Source organism: Rhamphochromis longiceps, linkage group LG6, assembly GCF_057381845.1.
Source record: "Rhamphochromis longiceps isolate RC_006_pf linkage group LG6, R_longiceps_female_GT1.1, whole genome shotgun sequence".
Lineage (NCBI taxonomy): Eukaryota > Metazoa > Chordata > Actinopteri > Cichliformes > Cichlidae > Rhamphochromis > Rhamphochromis longiceps.
In genome coordinates this window covers 46,698,033-46,718,591 of record NC_140562.1, presented here as the reverse complement: position 1 = coordinate 46,718,591, position 20,559 = coordinate 46,698,033, and the positions used below count along the sequence as shown (strand labels likewise).

Below are 20,559 nucleotides of genomic sequence, written 5' to 3'. Positions count from 1 at the left end.
TCTATTATCTGGTTCTTTATTTGTAGACCTCGAAAATTATACAGACCGTTATACTGGTATTAAGATGCAAGACAAATTTTATTGCAAATTTAGTTTTAATATTTATATTGTTAAATGATCAAAAGGCTATTAGTGCAGCAAAAACAAAGTATTTCTCTAAGATCATGTCTGATAACAGTCACAGACTTCGTATTAATCACTAACTTAGTTCTTAATCCCCCTACTGCTGCTCCCCACATAGCATCAAAAGCAACATGTGAAAACTTATTGAAATTCTTTATTAACGGGATCACAGATATCAGGTCTCATATTATCCTTCCGACCCATCTGTTTATATGCCAACTTGGTTGCTTGTGACCACTTTGAGCCTGTTGTCAGTGGTTGCAGTGTGGGTGAGGAAAGGAGGACCCAAACGCTGGACTCACAGGTGAAGGCTGGTGTTTATTGCTGACCGAAATGAACGAACAGAACTGAAGCAGGAAATGGCTCGCTGGCTGGCTGAAGGAACTACCAGCGACAACATCAATGACACGACGGTGAACGAGTGGAAACAGAAGACTTCCCCACCCGAGGAACTGAAACAGGTGCAGAGAAAAGCCATCGTTCCCTCGAAGCTGGACAGGAAACTGCAGGATCTAGGACTGAGCAGCTCCCTCTGCAACTGGATCCTTAGCTTCCTGTCTGACAGACGCCAAGTGGTCAGACTGGGCAGCATCACCTCATCCCCCATCACACTGAACACTGGTGCTCCACAGGGGTGTGTACTGAGCCCTCTCCTCTACACCTACAACTGCACAGCCACTAACAACTCCAACATCATTGTGAAGTTTGCGGACGACACTACAGTGGTGGGTCTTATCACCAACGGTGATGAGACGGCTTACAGGGAGGAGGTCAGCGCCCTGACCCACTGGTGCCAAGACAACCATCTCACCCTCAACGTCGCAAAGACAAAGGAGTTGATAGTGGACTTCCGGAGGTGCAGAGAAGTACACACCCCCATCACCATCAACGGCGCTGCTGTGGAGAGAGTGAGCAGCTTCCACTTCCTTGGTGTACATCTGGCTGAGGATCTTACGTGGTCAGTACACACAAACAAAACAGTGAAGAAGGCGCAGCAGCGCCTCTTCTTTCTCAGGAGACTGAAAAGATTCGGCATGAGCCCCCGCATCCTCAGGACCTTCTATCACTGTGCCATTGAGAGCATCCTCACTGGATGCATCACCACCTGGTATGGCAACAGCACCGCCTACAACTGCAAAGCTCTCCAGCGAGTAGTGCGGTGCTCTGAACGGATAATTGGAGGTGAGCTTCCCTCCCTCCAAGACATCTACAGGAAGCGGTGCCTGAGGAAAGCGGGGAGGATCATCAAGGACTCCAGTCACCCCAGCCATAAACTGTTCAGACTGCTTCCATCAGGAAGGAGGTTCTGCAGCATCCGGTCCCGTACCAGCAGACTGAGAGACAGCTTTTTCCATCAGGCCATCAGACTGCTGAACACGTCATAGACACCTCAGCTTCACTACTGGAACTTCAACATTATGCACTACATACTGTACAGTAATGCCACTGTTTTGCACATGTCTCAACTCTGTATATTTTTTATATATTTATTTTATTTTTACTCTATTTAATTTGTAAAATATGTGTATATACACACACACACGTAGAAAAACATATTTAGTATACACATCCAGTAATGCATATACTATTATATATTGTACATATATTTATTAGTCTCAGATTTAGCCATTCTAATATTTTTCTTGTTTTACATTATTGTATTTTTGCACAACTCTGTTGCTTGTGAAGCTTGCACACAAGAATTTCACTCACATGTGCTGTACCAGTGTACCTGCACATGTGATGTGACAATAAAAGTGATTTGATTTGATTTGATTTAAAATAGTTTAGTAATTTAGGGTAAATTTGTAGTTTATCATTAACAGGAACACAGTGGAAAGAAACTATATCATTCGGATTGTCAACATTGGAAGGAATTACTTCCTCTTCTGCCTTTCATAGTCATGTGCAAAATACAGCTGTATAACTGTGTCCAGCCCCTGGCGTGCGCACTCACAACAATGGCTGAGTGTAATTGGAGTTATGTGCAGATGTATTTTACCTCCACAAACAGCCGAGATGTGGTTTGCAATACATGTGGAAAGACAGTGAGGTGTTGTGGCAACACCACTAACCTCGTGAAACACCTCACAGTAAATCAGATCACAGAATATGACGAGCTTATGTTGAGGCGAACTGAAGAGGAGGACAGGGACAGGTGCTGCTAGGGCGAGACAGACGTCTCTCACTGAATCCTTTAGTGCTGCAGGCAGGCAACATGTTCAAATAGGCACAACTTCAGATTCTTTATTTCTATATGATGAATTCTGCATTATTAAGTGATAAGAACAAGTAATATGATGTCCTGTAATCATGATGACGCTATATTTTGAGATACAATAAATAAAGTAAGTTTTTGTACAAAGTATCGGTATCGGATCAGTATCGTCGATACCACCCTGAATACTTGGAATCGGATCAGAAAGGAAATCAGTGGTATCGCACATCACTAGGACCCAAACGCTGGACTCACTGGTAGGTGAAGGCTGGTGTTTATTGCTGACCGAAATGAACGAACAGAACTGAAGCAGGAAATGGCTGGCTGGCTGGCTGAAGGAACTGAACATACAACAACCTAACAGCGACAACATCAATGACACGACGGTGAACGAGTGGAAACAGAAGACTTAAATACACAGACTGATGAGGATGCTAATGAGAGACCGGTGGGTACACAGCTGAACATAATCTGGCTAACGACACATGAGACGAGCTGACAGGAAAAACAGGAAGTGAGAACAACATGTGGCAAAATAAACTGAACATGACAAAACTGAGAACACTGGGTCAATGACGCAGGAAACCTGACACCTGTGTCCTTTTCATTACTGAGTGAAGCAGTCAACCACCTGAAACCCACAGATGTACTCTGGATATTGTTCCATCTCGTTTACTGAAAGATGTTTTTGACATCTGTGGGTATGTGTTTGCTGTCAATAGCAGTCTTCAGTCTGGGTGTGTCCCTGCTGACTTCAAACATGCTGTGGTGGAACCTATGCTTAGGGTTAGGGTTTTAAATGACCTTTTAACTTTTACTGACTTGGGAGATTCTGCCATTTTAATACCAGTAATAATAGTACACAATGTACACAGTGGGTCATGGACGCTGCAACCTCATCCCGCCTCAGAGCCGCTGTCTCCATCGGGTGGGAAGTAAGTATGGGAGGAGGCGTTGGATCGGGGGGAAGGGAGGGAGGGTGGTGAGTGCGTATCAGTATCAGTGTGCATGTGTGCATGTCGGGATGTGTGTCCTGAGTTCAGCCTGAGAAAGTGTCCTTTCGCCTGTTAGGCAAAGATCAACAGTGCGCAGCCTACGCAGGTGACCTTGAGGAATAGGGCAGAGAGTCTGTTCATTCTCGTGTCTCTTGGAAGAATATTGTTGTTCCTCTTGGCGTCAACCTTCAAGCAGTTGGTGCCGTCGGGGGTGGGGGTATAGCCGCATGAGAGATGTTAGTATGTGGTCTAGGGAGAACAAACTGCATCGATTTTTCAGTCATTCTAATGTCCATCACTGGTCTCCAGGTGTATCTCTCTTTTAAGAGCCATGAGCTCCTCTAAACGAATGTTTCCCAGATGAAATCTGGGAAACATTCGTTTAGAGAACAAGAGCAAGAATGAGATGCTCTCTCAGATTTAAAGTCAGACGAGACGAGACAAGGACATAGAAGCATAGAAGGGAAGCTAAGGGAGGGAGAGGGTGGAAGACGCATCCAACTCCTCCGAGAGCCAAGAGGAGGAGTAACAGAATAGTTTGAGCCTAAACATGTCATGGTCCTGGGTCATTTTGGCCCAGCGTTTTGTGTTTCCTTGAAGTTCATTTTTGTGCTTTGTGTTTATTCTGATTTTGTATTGGTTTAGGGTTGAACCTGTAGTTTGGTGTGTGTATTCAGCCCTACCTGTGTCTGTCCTTGGTGCTCTGTTCATGTCCCCGTGTTGTGTTGTAAATCAGTCTGTGTGTTCCTGCTTTACTTTGAAGGCTCATGTTCTGGATTTCCTATTCTATTTTGAAGGTCTGTGTCTGTTGTCATTGTGTTCAGCTTGTGTCCTCCGGTCCTCATGTGTATTAGGTTCAGCTGTTCTTCCCTCCTGTGTGTGATTACCTGATTACCTTGTGTGTGTATATTTAGTGGGTGTCGGTCTGTGTTCATTGTCGGCTCGTCTGCGTTCTATGGTGTTCCTGTCTCTGCGTCTCTCTGCCCCGCACCCCTTTTGTATGGTCTCAGGTTTGTCATTTAGTTCTCCCAGTTTAGGTTTCTTCAGTTGTTTTGTCATGCCTCACTGCCTGTTTCTGCCATTGTCACTTTGTAAATAAACATCACTCGTATCATCAGTCACTGCTGCATTTTGGGTCCTCCCTTTCCTCCACACCACACGGCTCACTCCGCCAGCCGTGACAAAACAGTTAAAAGTCAAAGCTTTAACAGAATCAGTAAAATAGCTATTAAATCTTGTTTCCACTATACTTGATTCTATAATCAGATTTGCTCACATATATAACATGTGATGATCAGTTACATTGGAATTCCTTATTAAGATCTTTAAATGATGCTACATTTCTTTAGTGTTTCCTTTGCTAATAACATCAGTTACCACATTATTTCTCAGTGTAATAAACAAACACCTGTCATGTTGTGCTTGTTACATGTTTCCCTGACCTCAGAACAGTCTCTGCCCATATTTACATAGTTGGTCCTTTGTTAACCCGTTGAAACTCAAAGTCATGTGTTACCATTTTCAAGTCTTCCCTTTTTACTTTATGATTCCAGTCTATATTCAAATAATGTCATTATTGGTACCAGTCTTTAATGAGAGTATTCAGTTTATCATAAAGCACTTTGTTGTAGATGGTGCTCTATATATTCCAGTTAAACTGAAAGACATGTGAGCTGATAGTATTCTTTTTTTTCCAGCCAGGAAAAGACAGTGTGATACTTCCTGCATCCATCGGGTGTCGCCTGGTCTTCATCCCTCTCTTCATGCTGTGCAATGTTCACCCTCGTGCCCACCTGCCAGTCGTTTTCTATCACGACTGCTTCTTTATCCTCTTCATGATCCTCTTTGCCTTCAGTAACGGGTACCTGGCAAGCCTCTGCATGTGTTATGGTCCAAGGTAAGAAACCTGCACACAGCAAACACCCCATCATGTTAATGTTAGCCTTGATTTTCTCTGTGGAGCTCATTTTAAGTATTAAGTATATTACAGTTGAGTCCAACACAGCTTCCTGTGCACCCACTAGCAGCAAGAGTGGTCCAGTGCTTTATGACCATAATATCCTATTAGAGCAATTAGAGCACGCTGTAGGTATTACAGGTACTGTGCTGCAGTGGTTTGTATCATATCTATCTAATAGACTCCAGTTTGTGCATGTAAATGGAGAGTCCTCTTCACACACTGAGGTTAATTATGGAGTTCCACAGGGTTCAGTGCTAGGACCAATTCTGTTTACATTATCCTCCTAAGACCCGAACTCATTAATGGCATGCATTCTTAATTTCTCTTTGCTATTTGGGCTGATTGCAACCTGATGAATATAAAAACAAAGAATTATCTTTTTACCTGATGTAGTTTCTGAGCAGAGGATATCAGGCCCTTGTAGAGCAAAATCTAGTATTTTGATCTAGACAACTCAAAATGGGATTTCCAAATATGTAGACGCCAGGTCCTCGGTGGTTAAACATGCTTCCCTTAGGCAGTATGATCAGAAGACATAGCATAGCATACATTAACAGTTCATGCATTTATGGAGTGTTTATAACAAGGTGCAAATTACTGGATACGTTCAGAAACAGGAAGGTCAGACTACACCTACAACAGAGCCCACACAGCTTTGAAGCAGATTTTTGGCCAGATGAAACAAAGATGGAGGGGCAACAGAATGATGAGAGAAGCATTAAAAGCTTTCCAGAGAACTGTTTTCATCTCAGCAGTCACTTATTATTCAGCACCTCCCAGAACAGCGTTGTTCTCTGTACTTCATACACGTATACATGTGTATATGTGCCTGCTGCAGAGTGTAAATGCTCCTTTGTCCTCTCTCAGAATTTATTATTGGAGCTTCTAAAACAATTTTATAAAGTTCACATGTTCACAGAGATTATCCGAATCTGAACACCGGCTGGTCTTGTAAGGTTCCTTTGCCATCCTTCATCCATTACAGACTATAAATGGTACATTTTACTCCCTGGCTATTCAAAAAAAGTTTTCCCCTCCACACTGTATCCTCGTAAAATGTCCCATAATCAACAACAGCTGATTTTAAAGTTAACTGCAGTACAGAGTGCCTGCCTGCACCTTTGTTTCTCTTCAAAACCAAAATCTGAACCAAAAAGGTTCCTAAATTAATCTTTTTACTGCTTATTGATATTTTTATAGTAAACTTAAGTTATATTTCAACATTTATAGTCTAACAAACTTCTTTTTTAAGTTATAATTAAAATAACATAAAATAATACTAAGTATATTTTTAGTAATGCAAGACTAAAATTTCACAGGCATTTAATATTTATTTCATATTTCAAGCAGCACGGTCTCTTTGGCACAGTCCCCGCCTCTTGCCCTGTGGTAGCTGGGATAAGCCCCGCCCCTAGATTTGTGGGAATCTTAAAAATAATATAGATTATTCATTTCTATTTGTATTTTTTTCTGTAATTTTACCAGTTAGGGTTATAAAAGATACACCATCTGGGAAATTACCTTCTGCCCATTTACCAATACAGATGTTGTATGCTCATAAAGAAAATACATTTCAGACTGTTTTTGTAATTTTATTGATATTTCAAACAACAAGAGTATTCTTGTATTTAAAAATTAAATTTAAATTACTTTTTTTCCCATTATTGAACAGACACTGAAATTAAAAACAGTGTTAAAATCAATCTTTAAATGTAAAATTATGTTAATTTTTCTAATTATTTTATGGTTTCTGAAAATGGGGCCTTTGTCTAAAACTAGCTGCGATGTAAAACATACAGACTTAAAAGTTGAAAAGCGTTGTGGGTCCACTCAGGATTAGGGAGGAGGTGCCGTGAGTAGTGACGTGGAGAATACAAGCAATAGAAATGATATTCCTCTGAAGGTGTCTGGGCTCAGCCTCAGAGATGGGGTGAGAGCTGCACCTCCATAAGGAGAGTCAGCTGAGGAGTCCCTATGGGAGGAGACGCCGAGGCAGACCTCAGACACGCTGAAGAGACAGTACCTCTCAGCTGGTTTGGAAACATCTCGGATTCAATTCAGTTTATCTATACAGCGCTAAATCACACAGTCGCCTCAAGGTGCTTTACATTGTAAGGTAGACCCGACAATAAAAGATACAGAGAAAAACCCAACAATCATATGAGCCCCTATGAGCAGCACTTTGGCGACAGTGGGAAGGAAAAACTCCCTTTTAACAGGAAGAAACCTCCGGCAGAACCAGGCTCAGGGAGGGGCGGGGCCATCTGCTGTGATTGGTTGGGGTGAGAGAAGGAAGACAGGATAAAGACATGCGGTGGATGCAGAGAGGTCGATTAACACATAGTGAGTGAAGAAGAAACACCCAGTGCATCACGGGAATCCCCGGCAGCCTACGTCTATTGCAGCATAACTAAGGGAGGATTCAGGGTCACCTGGTCCAGCACTAACTATATGCTTTAGCAAAAAGGAAAGTTTGAAGCTTAAAAGTAGAGATAGTGTCTGTCTCCTGAATCCAAACTGGAAGCTGGTTCCACAGAAGAGGGGCCTGAAAACTGAAGGCTCTGCCTCCCATTCTACTTTTAAATACTCTAGGAACAACAAGTAGGCCTGCAGAGCGAGAGTGAAGTGCTCTAATAGGGTGATATGGTACTACAAGGTCATTAACTTTGGTGGCTGTGGCTCAGGAGGTAGAGCAGGTCACCTACTGAGGTTGGTGGTTTGATCCCTGGCTCCTCCAGTCTGCATGCCAAGTGTCCTTGGGCAAGATACTAACCCCAAGTTGCCTTCAGATGCATCCATCGGAGTGTGAATGTGTGTAAATGTCGTTAGAAAAGCACTCAGTTTAGAGTCAGTGCTTGTGAGAATGGGTGTGATTGAGTGAATGTGGTATGTTGTATACAGTGCTTTGAGTACTATGGGAGAGTAGAAAAGTGCTATATAAGAATCAGTCCATTTACCATTAAGATAAGATGGGGCCTGATTATTTAAGACCTTGTATGTGAGGAGCAGGATTTTGGATTCTGGATTTAACAGGAAGCCAATGAAGGAGAAATCTGCTCTCTTTCTAGTCCCTGTCAGGACTCTTGCTGCAGCATTTTCCTGTCTTGCACAGTATTCCAGTCTTGCTCCCCACTTTGTGACCTTTAACACATTTTATGACTGAAAAGTGGCCTCTTTAATATACTAGCCTACATAAAAAATAGAAACAGAAAATAGGCACTAAGAATATATATTTTACCTTAACAATTTTGGATTAACTGAAGGCTTTTCAGGGAGTTTTTAGGACTTCCTGATAATAATTAATTACAGTACTCCAATATATAATATAATATAATATAATATAATATAATATAATATAATATAATATAATATAATATAATATAATATAATATGTCAATATTCTGGTTTTTAACAGGAACGTTCTTCCTCATGAAGCAGAAACAGCTGGAGCCATCATGGCGTTCTTCCTCTCTCTGGGTTTGGCGTTAGGAGCTGCTCTCTCCTTTCTCATTAGAATACTGGTTTAACTGGAAATGTCGTCTTTCTCTTGGACTAACTGTGAAACTATCAGTGAACTCTTTTGTGCAGTTCTGGTCTGAGTGGCAGAAAAGCTTCAGTCAGACTGAAACTCCACAGCTCTTCAACTTTGTCTTAATTATTTTCTCTTTTGTCCTGATGGAGGTGCTGCAGGATTACTTTCAGTATTTATTTCTTAAACATGAATCTGTACAATGAATATTCTTTGTATGTATTCATTAGAGACATTAAAAAAAGTTTAACAGGTTAAAAGATCTTTGATATTCACATTGATCGTCTTCATAGAGTCCTCAGAGCGTCACCATCTGTGATTTCCAGATAAATTATTTGACTAAACTCCAGATTTAAGAGTTTTATTGAAAGAAATGTGGTGACTTGATTAGAATTAAAGTTTAAAGGGTTCACATCCTGACATACATTATGAGAAATGACTTGAGTTACACGTTTGGTAAGCAATGAAATGACATTGAAGTAATACTACTAATATTACAATAATAAAAGTTAAGCAGTATAAACTGCACAGTAATAATTTGACAGTATTAAATTGAAGCACTGAGTTAGTGAAGTTATTGATGAAGTCTGATCTTCATCTCTGTTCATCTCATGTTAATATTTGTCAAGAGATATTGTAATATCAATATTGTAATGAGAAAAAAACTGTGTATTTAACGTGGATCCAAATAAATTAAAACTGCAGTGTGTGACGTTTTTATCAAATCGTCTTCATGCATGCTCGATCATCCAGGTTAGGAATCCCCAAAAGGTTTACAACCTTTGAAAGCCGCCCGCAGAACGAACAGTGGGCTATTTCACTTTATTTATTTTCAGCTCAATGAAAGACAGACAAGTGAAGAAAATTCCCACGTTTATTAACGTCCTCTGAAGGCATCAGCCGGGCTGGCTGTAAAGAATCCGAGCATCACTTAAACGCATCGCCAGCCTGGCTGAGCTGAAGCGTCCGACCAGACACAGCTGAGAGTTTAACGAGACCGAACCAAGACCAGGACCCGCACAAGAGGTCCGTGTCGTCCGTGTCAGTGTGACTGGACCGGGAAACAAACCGGAACCGACTGACACGACGTCCGGGTCTGATCCGAGAGTCAGAACCCTGGAAGAGCCCTGGATCCTCGGTCCTCGAGAAGGTAAAATTTCCGTCTCCGAAACAAAGTACTGCTGAGCAGTGAGGTAACGAAGTACTGCTGAGCAGTGAGGTGATTTATAAAGTACAGAAGTAGAGAAGTTGAAAATAAGAACAAGAGGTATAAAAATAAACTAACTAGTATTTTGAGGTCATGTAAAATTGAGAAATTATTAAATATGAATAAAAATAACAGTAAAGGGATTTGGAAAACATGAAATATTGTTATTAAAATAGTTCTAGGCAGTTACATTATCCTTCATATTTGACTAATAATGATGAGCGATGTGGTTAATGAGTTCAACAAATTCTTTGTAAGTGTTGGGCCAGACTTGGCTGACAGAACACAAGAAACTGTGCAGAGAAAGAAACTAAGCTCATTGAACGTAATCCTCAACTAGGGCTGGGCCATATCAAACGTTCACGATAACACCGGTGTAATGTTAGGCAATGGTTAGAAAATGAAATATGGCGATAGAATATGGGTAAAAATTTTAAATAACTTTAATGCACATAAAAAACAGCTGCTTGTTTAAGTGAAAATACATTGATGGGTTTTTTGCACTAATAAAGTTGTGGAGTGGTAAAGTATTTTGTCTCGCGTCAGTTATATCGTTATCGCACATTTTCAAATATATATTGTGATAAATATTTCTGGCCACATTCCCCCGGCCTAATCCTCAGTCAGTGTTTTTAACGGTGGTGGAAAAAAAGGAAATCATGTTGTTGGGAAATCACAAACTGAAAACTCTACAGACTTTGATCGATGCTCCAAACCCTTAACATACATTTGCAATTTGCCTCTACAAACTGGTGCGTTCCCAACACAAATGAAAACTGCTAAAGTAATACCACTGTTTAAAAATGGAGATTGACACCAATTCACATTACAGGCCTGTTTCTCTACTCTCACAATTCTCACAAATACTGGAAAAGGTTTTATTAATAGACTTGACAAATTAATAGATAAACATAAAATAATAATGGAAAGTCAGTATGGTTTCAGACCAAATAGATCAACATCCATGGCATTAATGGAACTAACTGAACATATCACTAATAAAACAGATCAAAGACAATGCACAGTCTGAGTTTTCATTGACCTACAAGAAGCTTTTGACACAATCAATCATGAAATATTACCTTATAAACTGGAGCACTACAGCATTAGAGGAGTGGGTCAGGAGTTATTTGAGAGACAGGCAACAATTTGTGAGGCTTGGTGAATATCAGAGTGCCTGGACATTGTTTGTGGAGTTCCACAGGGGTCAGCATTGGGTCCAAAGCTTATTTATCCTGTGCATCAATGATATATAAAAACATCTGATATATTACAGTTTATTTTATTTGCAGATGATTCAAAGATTTTTTTGTGCTGGAGATAATTCACATCAGCTTTTGGAACACAAAACTGAAAACAAGGTTTGACAGAAACAAGTTTTCACTAAATTTGAATAAAACTACATTTATGTTATTTGGAAATTGTAAAAAAGATGCTGGAGCAGAATTGCTGATAAATAATGTTGAAGTAGTAAGTTTCTGATACAACGTTTCTGGGTGTGGTAACAGATAACAGAATTCAATTCTGTTATGTTCAGTTTTTCAGCGTCACTCTGAGACAGGATATTTCTAACTTTAGAGATGTTGCGCAAATGGAAGAACGCAGTCTTACATATTTGTTTAATATGTGCGTTGAAGGACATGTCCTGGTCAATGTGCTGGAAACCTCACACAAAGCATATACATGTCACAGGCGTGTTGCAGACAGTTGCAAACTTGATGACGAGCAGGACAGGCTTCTTGAAATCTGTGTCTTTGTCCTTAATTTGAAGATAAGATCACCCCCCACCCTCCCCACCTCACTCCACCCTCCGCCAACAGGAAGCAGATTCCTCAGAGACCTCTTTGCCCTATGAACAGGAAGTGATGTAATCCAGTAATCAGCTGAGATGACTGGGTCAGGAGACAGGAAGAGGCAATCACGCCGATGTTATCAACTCCTCAGACTCACTTTTCATGACCCAACTACGGCATTTCTGTCATCTGCAGATGGCCGACTGTTGACAACAGTTTTCCACAATGCACCACAGTCTGCTGCTCCTTATGACTGCAGCTTCTTCAACATCATTTCCCTTGAACGAAGATCCGCCTTTACAGATGTTCTCAGACAGAAACATCTGTAAAGATCCCACTTGGCCTCAGGAATTAGTACACTACTTTTCCTGCATTTAAACACATGATCGTCTCTCCTGTACTCTTGCTGGCTGCTTTGTTTCATAGTCTTATTTTTTACAGGCAAATGAAGCCAGGTCAATAAAAGGAGTTTCCTGAATGAATGTGAAACTTCAGCTGGGTGGTGGTGTCTTTGGAACTACAGCATTCACCTCCTGATTGCACTGATGATGATTCAGGGAGGGACCAGGGCACTGGCTGTGCCGTCCTGAGGGGTTCTGATGATTGTAGTCAGGAAACTAAGATTAAAGAAACACTTAAAAGCACCAAAATAGATCATCTAACCTTTCAATACAAAGCACCCTGAGACTTCTGTTGTCATGTGACATATCAATTGTACTATATATCTATTGTATATACTATATTATTTTATCTTATTCTATTCTATTAGGGGGTTTTTTTTGGGGGGGGGGGGTTACTGCTCTAACTTGTATTTTAAGAAAAGATACGATAACCTTTATTAGTCCTACACGTGGGAAAATTGTTGTGTCACAGCAGAAAGTGGACAGTGCAAAGTTACAGTAGCAAAAATTAAGAAAAGCAATGAAATAGGATATGATAATAAGAATAAGATACTATATGACATGATTTCCCACGTGTGGGACTAATAAAGGTTTATCTCATCTTTATCTTATAAACTTAAAGCTGAACTGAATTCAGTTACAGTCAAACAGGATCACTTTTTAATATATTTCATGTTATGTTTTATTCTTCAGGTAAAACTTCCTAACACCAGGGTAGATGGATACTTGATCCCAAACTGACCAAAGTGAAAACAGCAGTTTGTATGACTGTCTGCAAAGCGTTTACTCTGCCGATGTGATCACACAGTGTTGGGACGTTTCACAGAACTCCACATCTGTTTGCATGTGCTCAAACATACAGGCATGCAGCATTGTTCCGTGTTTATTTTTCCAATGTCTGCTTTTAGCTTTATGTCAGAAATGTAATGTTCAAGGTTGACCTGACGTCAGACCGGCTCCAAACACAGTACAGCGTATACAGTATGCAGTACACACAGAGCAGTGTATGCAGTTGAGAGTACATTTGTCCACATACAGATATCTGAAGCCTTCAGCTGTTACTGCTGAACATGACGGAGACAGCTGCTGGAAATACCACACACACACACACACACACACACACACTGCCTTCTCATGGTAACGTGGTGGACTTCAGGTGTGTTTTGTTGCTTCTCGCATTAATAAAGTAATAACTGGGTTATAACATCTAGTTCACATCTGGGCACAGGTTTGTCCTGTGGCTCTTCCCCATACCAGAACTGGTCCGTCTGCCACGTTTGTGTTTTAAATTCTCAGGCATGACGCTTCATGTTTTTCAGCCGAACAGATGCGTCACACCTACAGGCGAATGAGCAGCTGGGATTGACTAGCGCATGTTCACACCTGTACTTGTAGCACAGGTAAACAGGTGATTCACCTCAACAGGAGTGCATGACAACCTTTTCTTATTTCAGATCGCTGTGGATGGTGAGTCCAGGATGTACTTCCTGTCTCTGATCCTAATCAGACTGTGGACCTATTAGATCTCACAGGAGTCATGAACTTCGGGTCTGAGTCCTGGCAGTGGTTCAGGGTCCTTCTGGACTAGACTAACAGCAGTGTTTCTTAGACTTTCCAAGGATCGGGACTATGGGACCTCCGGTCGTTCAGGGAGCTCCTGTTGTACCAAAGATGGGGGTCAGGGCCCGAATGTCCGACTTGTCTCAGAGGAGGGATGCTCAGGAGGGTCTGAACTTGAGCTTTCTGAGTCAACCTCCCCATTCCAACAAGAGCCTGGACCCCCAGCCCAGGTCAGAGACTACATTCCCAGTTCGCCCGAGTCCTTCCACCAGCAGGAGTTTGGCAAGGATGAAGAGAAGCAACAGTGAGGTGACGATCAGTGATGTCGGAGCTGAAGACATGGACCCTGCTGCCATCAACCCAAACACAGACGCAAGTCTGAGGCGAAAGTGCTGCAGCACTTCGACACTGGACCGCCAAAGTTTGTCACAATCCACTGAGACTCCTTCCTGGAGGCTGGAGCAGCAGGTGCCCAGCGCACCGCCTCCGTTCCCAGAACCTGCACAGCTTCGTGCTGCACTGTCGCCCAGTCTGCAGACTGCCGCTCGCATTGCTCATGGGGATGTCATCTATGTACCCAACTATGTGAACGCTTCGGTTTATGTGTCGCATGTTCAGAAAACAAAGCCGGAGACATCGATCCTCAGCAGACTAAGGAATCAGAGGACAAACAGGGACACAAGACCCAGCGCAATCTCTTACAAATGCTTTTCTCATTATGATAGTCAGAGTGTCCTCTTCAACTTCAGCAGCGGCTTCGTCCCCCAAGCAGACCTCCAGCACAGAAGGAACGTCTCCACCTCTGGATGTGATGTGTTTGATGCTTTAAGCCCTGATGAACGTGACAAAAACAACTTTCTGGTGAGCAGCTGTCCGTTCTTTCATAATGAGATTGGAGGGGAGATGGAAAGGAGGCTGGGCCTGACTCGGGCCAACACCTCCACCTGCGGTGCTGCAGCAGACACATCCTTCAGCGATCCGCCGCTCAGCACCCACCGCACCAACGCGAGCATCTCAGTGTTGGAGTTTCGTGGAGGAACTCGGGCGTTCGACCAACATCTGATGAATAATCACGACATTGAACACATTGACCTGGGAGCCAGATACTACCTGAAATACTTCTACAACCAAGGTAAGGTCCAGTCGAGGGCCAGACTTCACCACGATGCAGAAGCTGGATGCTCTTGCTAAAAGTAAAGCAAGGACGCTTTTTAAAATAGTGCCACCAGTTTAATCTAGTTCCAACAAAAGATATTTATAACAGGAAGAGTTTGTAATAGATCTCAGTATCCATAGAGTTAAAAAATAAACAGTTCAATAACTTCCAACAGAAACATTCTGCCATAAGGATAGGCGACACGATCAACATGTGACTGTGTGCTAAAAACAAACCCTGAAGTGCAATAATATTTCTGACTGTAAATGAAAAGAAATGAACTGAATATGAAGATCTGAAGATCTAACACACAGGTGTCGAACTCCAGGCCTCAAGGGCCGGTGTCCTGCAGGGTTTAGATGTGTCCTTGATCCAACACAGCTGGTTTAAATGACTAAATGACCTCCTCAACATGTCTTGAAGTTTTCCAGAGGCCTGATAATGAAATAATTATGTGATTCAGGTGCTGACCCAGGGTGAGCTCTAAAACCTGCAGGACACCGGCTTTCGAGGCCTGGAGTTCGACACCCCTGATTAATTTAAGCACTGTTACTGCGTTCAGGTTTCTGTTTTCACTGATGTGAGTGACCTTCTGTGTTTTTTCTGTCAGATCACCAAAATTATTTTGGCATTGATGAGAACTTTGGTCCGGTGTCTCTGAGCCTCCGGCGAGAGAAACTGGAGGAGAGGAGTGATGAGACACAGTACAACTACAGGATGATCCTCAGGACTGGTCAGGTAACTAGTCATGTGACCGGTCACGTGACTGGTTAGGCGACCTGACCTGATCACAGTCTGGTTTGAGATCATTTTCGATTACTAATTTATAAAGTGACTGTTGGTGATGCTGTTAATCCCTGTTTGTCCTTTTAGTCTGACCCAATCACGCCCCCTCTTTCAGCTGTCTACCCTGAGAGGATCCATCACAGAGGACTCTATCCCATCTTCATCCAAACACGGGACCAGTCGACGTCTTCCTCTGAAGGATGTTCTCGAGTTTGTGGTTCCTCAACTTAGCATCCACAGTCTCAGACTGGCTGCAGATTCACCCAGAGTCCCTGAACTGCTGCTGCAGCTGGACCAGCAGGAGGTGAGCCAGTCCCAGTGTGCCACCCACCAGCTGACCATGAAATACCTGCCACTGCCATGGTTGGCCTTCCCATGTTTCTGACAGGATGGTCTGTGTTAAACTAGAATCCCGTTTCATAGCCATTTTGCTAAATCGGGCTTTTGATGCTGTGACGCTTTCACATAATGAAACAGTTGGCATAAGAATTCAGCTTCTCGTGCTACGTCCACCATGCTGATCAATGCTGAGTAGCGTATTCTTCAAAAACACCCAAACACACATCCTCAGAGAGGTTTTCACAGGCAGCAGCTACGAGTTCTCTGTCTGAAAGAAATGATTCACTATTATCTCATCCTTCTAGAGCTTTAGAGATCCTAATAAAGCTTCTGTGATTCTGTCCAGTTTAGAGACAAACTCAGACTTGATGGTATTAGCTGGAACAAGTAAGATGTACCTTTTTAATCAGCTACAGTTTTTGTCACGTTTTCCTTACTTTTTGGTGGCCCTCCCAGAGGTCAGTACAAAATAAAGAAAACCTTCTTGTTGTGCTCTCTCAGAAGTTTAGCAAAGTGATACAAAGCAGTTTTTTAAGTGGCCACTGGGAGCCTGAGCAGAAGAAGAGAGGTCTCTTTAAGCTCCAGTCAGACTGAAATCCCAGGAGACGACACAGACGGACATCAGCCTGAGAACACAGCAGGAAGATGATAAGTTTACTATCGCATTAATATGAGATATCCACATGAGCGGCAGGAGGGTGCTCCTGCCTTCAGGTGTCTCAGGTAAGAGACGAGGTAAAACACTGTGATAGGCTCATCTTTTTGTCCAGGTGCCCTAAAACGTCCACTGCAAGAGGGAGAAGTCAGCTGACCTTCCGATGTTGTGTGAAATGACCAAAGGTCTCCTGACACGGCATCATCAAGTCAATATAAACAATAAAACCAGTAAATCCAGTACAAACAGTGACACCAGCATTTTCTCCAATTTCTGAAGTACTCCTGTTTCAACTAACTATTATACAAATTATTATACAAATGATTTTCACTTGTGTGGGAAATCTAACCCCTCTTAGACCTTCACCGCAACTTTACACACGTTCAAGTTTCTCAGGCGCTTCATGTCTGGTTATGCAGAAGGTTACCGGGTAGGGTTAAAAGATTTCCCGCTGGAGCGTAATTCACGCATCAGTTCCAAGCCTTCTGAATTGATCTTATAACCAGCACCTTCAGAGTCCCGATGGTCCACGCTGACCCTGCCTGCTTTTCTTTGTTTTACTGCAGCTGAAGTTCCAGCGCAAAGTGGGCGTGTTATTCTGTCGGGCTGGTCAGTCCACCGAGGAGGACAACAGTGACTCTGGCAGTCCCGCTCTAGATCAGTTCCTGGACCTTCTGGGCCACAGAGGTCCACTGAAAGATACCAGCGGTACCAGCACCATTTCTTTTTCTGAAACAAAACCGGGTCCTTGTTTGTCCTGGTTCTGCAATGATGTCAGAATGGTGTTTGGTAATTGTTGTTACTTTCTGTTTGCTTGTTTTTGTTTCCTGTCAGAAGACTCAACAGGGAGGCAGTCAGTTTTTACAACGTTCAGAGAATTCAAGCTGATGTTCCACGTGTCCACGGCAAGCAGCCCTCAGCAGGTGATTCTCCTGTTCCTAGTTTGACCTTGTGCTGTGTACTGCACAAGTACCACAACTAAAGTTTTCAAGTATCTGTACTTTATATCCGTATTTGTTTTTCTGACAGCTTTTTACTTTTATTCTCCACATTTCAACACAAATATTTCATCTTCCTACTTTATACATTTTCCAAGCGTGCTCCTTACTTTAGGTTTAACACTGACTCACATCGTAAGTTATTTCCCATCACTGCAACCCTTTAAACATCAAACCGATCTGAAAGTAAATGTAGGACCGATTACAGGTAAAATACAGTCCTATTGGTTTATCCATCATAAGGACGTATCAGATAAAGATAAAGAGGCAAAACCATATAATTTATGCATTGCTACTGTTAGTTAAAGGAGGTCATAACGGTGCTTTTTTATGTTCTGGTCACAGTACATCAGCTAACTACTGAAGTACTACAAAGGAAACAAATGAGAGATAAGATCATTTTGTTTAGAGATGGAGAAAGATGTAAGACATTGTGGGTGGCCCACTTCAGCTCAGGTCCTCTACCAAAGGCCTGGGAGCCTGAGGTTCCTGCACAGTATCTTTGCTGTTCCTAGTTCCACCCTCTTCTAGACAGAGATGTTGAATGTCACCCCACATTTTGCTGGAGCCACTAGGCCAGTTCAGAGGTTATGTATTATGATTACCATGGGAACCACTGTTACCTTCACTCTCCGCATCTTCTCGGGCTCCTCTCTCAGCCCTTGGTACTTCTGCTTATCATGTTACTTTTTCTTGATGTTGCTATCACTAGGTTCAGCTACATCACTATGGCCATCTTCCTCTGCTTGCCCACTAACGGTGGTAGATACCGTGCAGGGGCCTGTCCTTCTATGATGGTTCCTCTCCTTGCTTCTCGTCTTACTCAGGTTTCTGCTGCCTGAGGTATTCACTAAGGACATAATGAGTTGTGGCCAACTTTTTGATGTACTCATGGATGTTCGTTGTCTCATCCTGGACAGTGGTTCTGAAACTCACTAGTCTTCGGCCTCCTCCGTTCTGCTTAGTGTACAGCCTTGGGGTGCTGGATTTGGGGTAATACTCTGCATGCATGGTCAGGAGCTTTCTTGTCTTGATGCAAGTGGCTTCTGTCTCCTCCTTTGGCCAGCTTATTATCCCAACAGGGTACTTGATCATCGGCAGGGTGTAGGTGCTGATTGCCCGGATCTTATTCCTCCCATTCAGCTGACTCCTCTGGACTTGCCTTACTTTCTGCAGGTACTTGATGGTTGGGACTTCCCTAGCAGCTTCTTCATGATTCCCATTTGCCTGTAGGATTCCTGGGTACTTGTAGCTGTCCTCAATGTCTGCATTGTTGCTTCTGGTAGTGCAGTCCCCTCAGTTCTGACTAGCATCCCTCTTTTCGTTACCGTCCAACTACATTTCTCCAGTCTGAATGAAATTCCGATGTTATTGCTGTAGATTCTCGTGGTTTGAATCAGTGAATCGATGTCTTGTTCACTCCTGGCATACAGTTTGATCTCATCCAGGTGGCTGACGTTTGCCGCGTTCTGTATTCAGTATCTGTAGCCAGTCTTGACAATGACCTCACTGAGAGGGTCCAGGCTAGGGGTGGTGTGGCGGAGCATTGTCTGTGGCACCGCTGCAGAGTCACACCTGAGCGGCATGAGAAATCAAGCCTTACCGGCTTAAAAGAAGAATGAACTGGGTCCTGTTGTTGTTGTTGTTGTTGGTGTCTGTGGCGACAGCTGAAAAGCTGCAACCGAGTGTTCAAAACAACAGCAGAGATAAAAGAAAAGTGAAAGAATGTGATCTGGTCTGCTGTGCATCCCGAAACCCAGGATCGTAGCATGGCAGAACCATGACCGGGACAGCCAAGGGAGGCGCTGGCCCAAATGGTGGCCAAACTCGCAGCTACAAAGAGGGAGCGGTGTTACCGCCAGCAGGAACAACTGCAGGATCGGTCCAAGCACCGGATGCAGTTGGTAGAGAGTTTGGCAGCTCGGATCGGGTCTTGGCGAAGACCCCGCCGACATCCCTTGACTGCATGGGAGTGACTGATGACCGGACTGCTTTGGCACCCGTACCGGTCCCAGGGAGAGGCCAGCCAGGGCACAGCCTACTTCCGCACGCATACCCACTCCGGGAGGGACCTGCCCAGGGTTAGAGTTGAGGGTCTGCACGGCAGCTGGACCTGCCTGGCTTCCACCAGAGGCCAGCATGCGGTGGGGGCCTGTGCGCCGGCCACCTGCCGCCTGTGAGCCTTGACTCACATCCACGACTGCTGCGCCGCCGCCACTTGTCACGCAGTCGGCCCCTAGTATAATTAACAGATAACTGCTAAGATGGAGAGGAAACTAATTTAGAAGATCATCATTTAGCCTGGAGAAATAGTTTGTTGCTCTAAAAAAAAAAACTAAAAACATTTGTACTGTGCTATACTATACTAATGCTATACTAATGCTATTCATCACTGGTTGAAGAAAATAAGAACAACCCTAGATTTCTCTTCAGCACTGTAGCCAGGCTGAAAAACAGTCAGAGCACTGCTGAGCCAACCATCCCTTTAATGTTAACTAGTAATGACTTCATGAACGTCAGGCATTTGCAGCCGTGGCAGAGTGCTTTGGCCAACCCCTATTAAAAGGGAGTTGCAGTTATCTAAGCGTAAGGTTATAAAAGCATGGATGACAGTTTCCAAGTCACGCCTGGAAAGAAAAGGCTTGACCTTCAATAGACGTCTGAGGTGACAGAATGAGGATTTTACTACGCCATTTATGTGGCCATCAAAACTAAGTGCAGCCCAAGATTAGTAACCGAGCTCTTCAGGTGAGGAGCAAAGTCAACATCTGGTGTACCAGATTGGGACTGAATAAAAGTCCCTATGTTTTACATTCATTAAAATTAAAAAACTGCAGGG

The 20,559-nt window shown here is 43.0% G+C and overlaps 2 protein-coding genes across 8 annotated transcripts in view; both read left to right on the top strand.

The window, feature by feature from the left end:
- The window catches only part of LOC146668974 (equilibrative nucleoside transporter 1-like), a 37,382-nt gene extending 27,934 nt beyond the window's left edge, over window positions 1–9,448 (top strand). For both annotated transcript variants that reach the window (XM_085408317.1, XM_085408316.1), the window contains exons 12-13: window positions 5,034–5,233; window positions 8,712–9,448. In XM_085408317.1, the coding sequence (XP_085264443.1) occupies window positions 5,034–5,233; window positions 8,712–8,823 (312 nt within the window). In that variant the 3' untranslated portion in view covers window positions 8,824–9,448. The remainder of the gene's footprint in view (window positions 1–5,033; window positions 5,234–8,711) is intronic.
- Window positions 9,449–9,773: 325 nt separating this feature from the next.
- Window positions 9,774–20,559, top strand: part of LOC146668973 (signal-induced proliferation-associated 1-like protein 2) — a 41,984-nt gene continuing 31,198 nt past the window's right edge. For 4 of the 6 annotated variants that reach the window (XM_085408307.1, XM_085408306.1, XM_085408305.1 and 1 more), the window contains exons 1-6: window positions 9,774–9,975; window positions 13,681–14,918; window positions 15,553–15,680; window positions 15,844–16,032; window positions 17,289–17,430; window positions 17,557–17,645. In XM_085408307.1, the coding sequence (XP_085264433.1) occupies window positions 13,856–14,918; window positions 15,553–15,680; window positions 15,844–16,032; window positions 17,289–17,430; window positions 17,557–17,645 (1,611 nt within the window). In that variant the 5' untranslated portion in view covers window positions 9,774–9,975; window positions 13,681–13,855. The remainder of the gene's footprint in view (window positions 9,976–13,680; window positions 14,919–15,552; window positions 15,681–15,843; window positions 16,033–17,288; window positions 17,431–17,556; window positions 17,646–20,559) is intronic. The other 2 variants (XM_085408303.1, XM_085408304.1) reach the window with 2 other exon arrangements.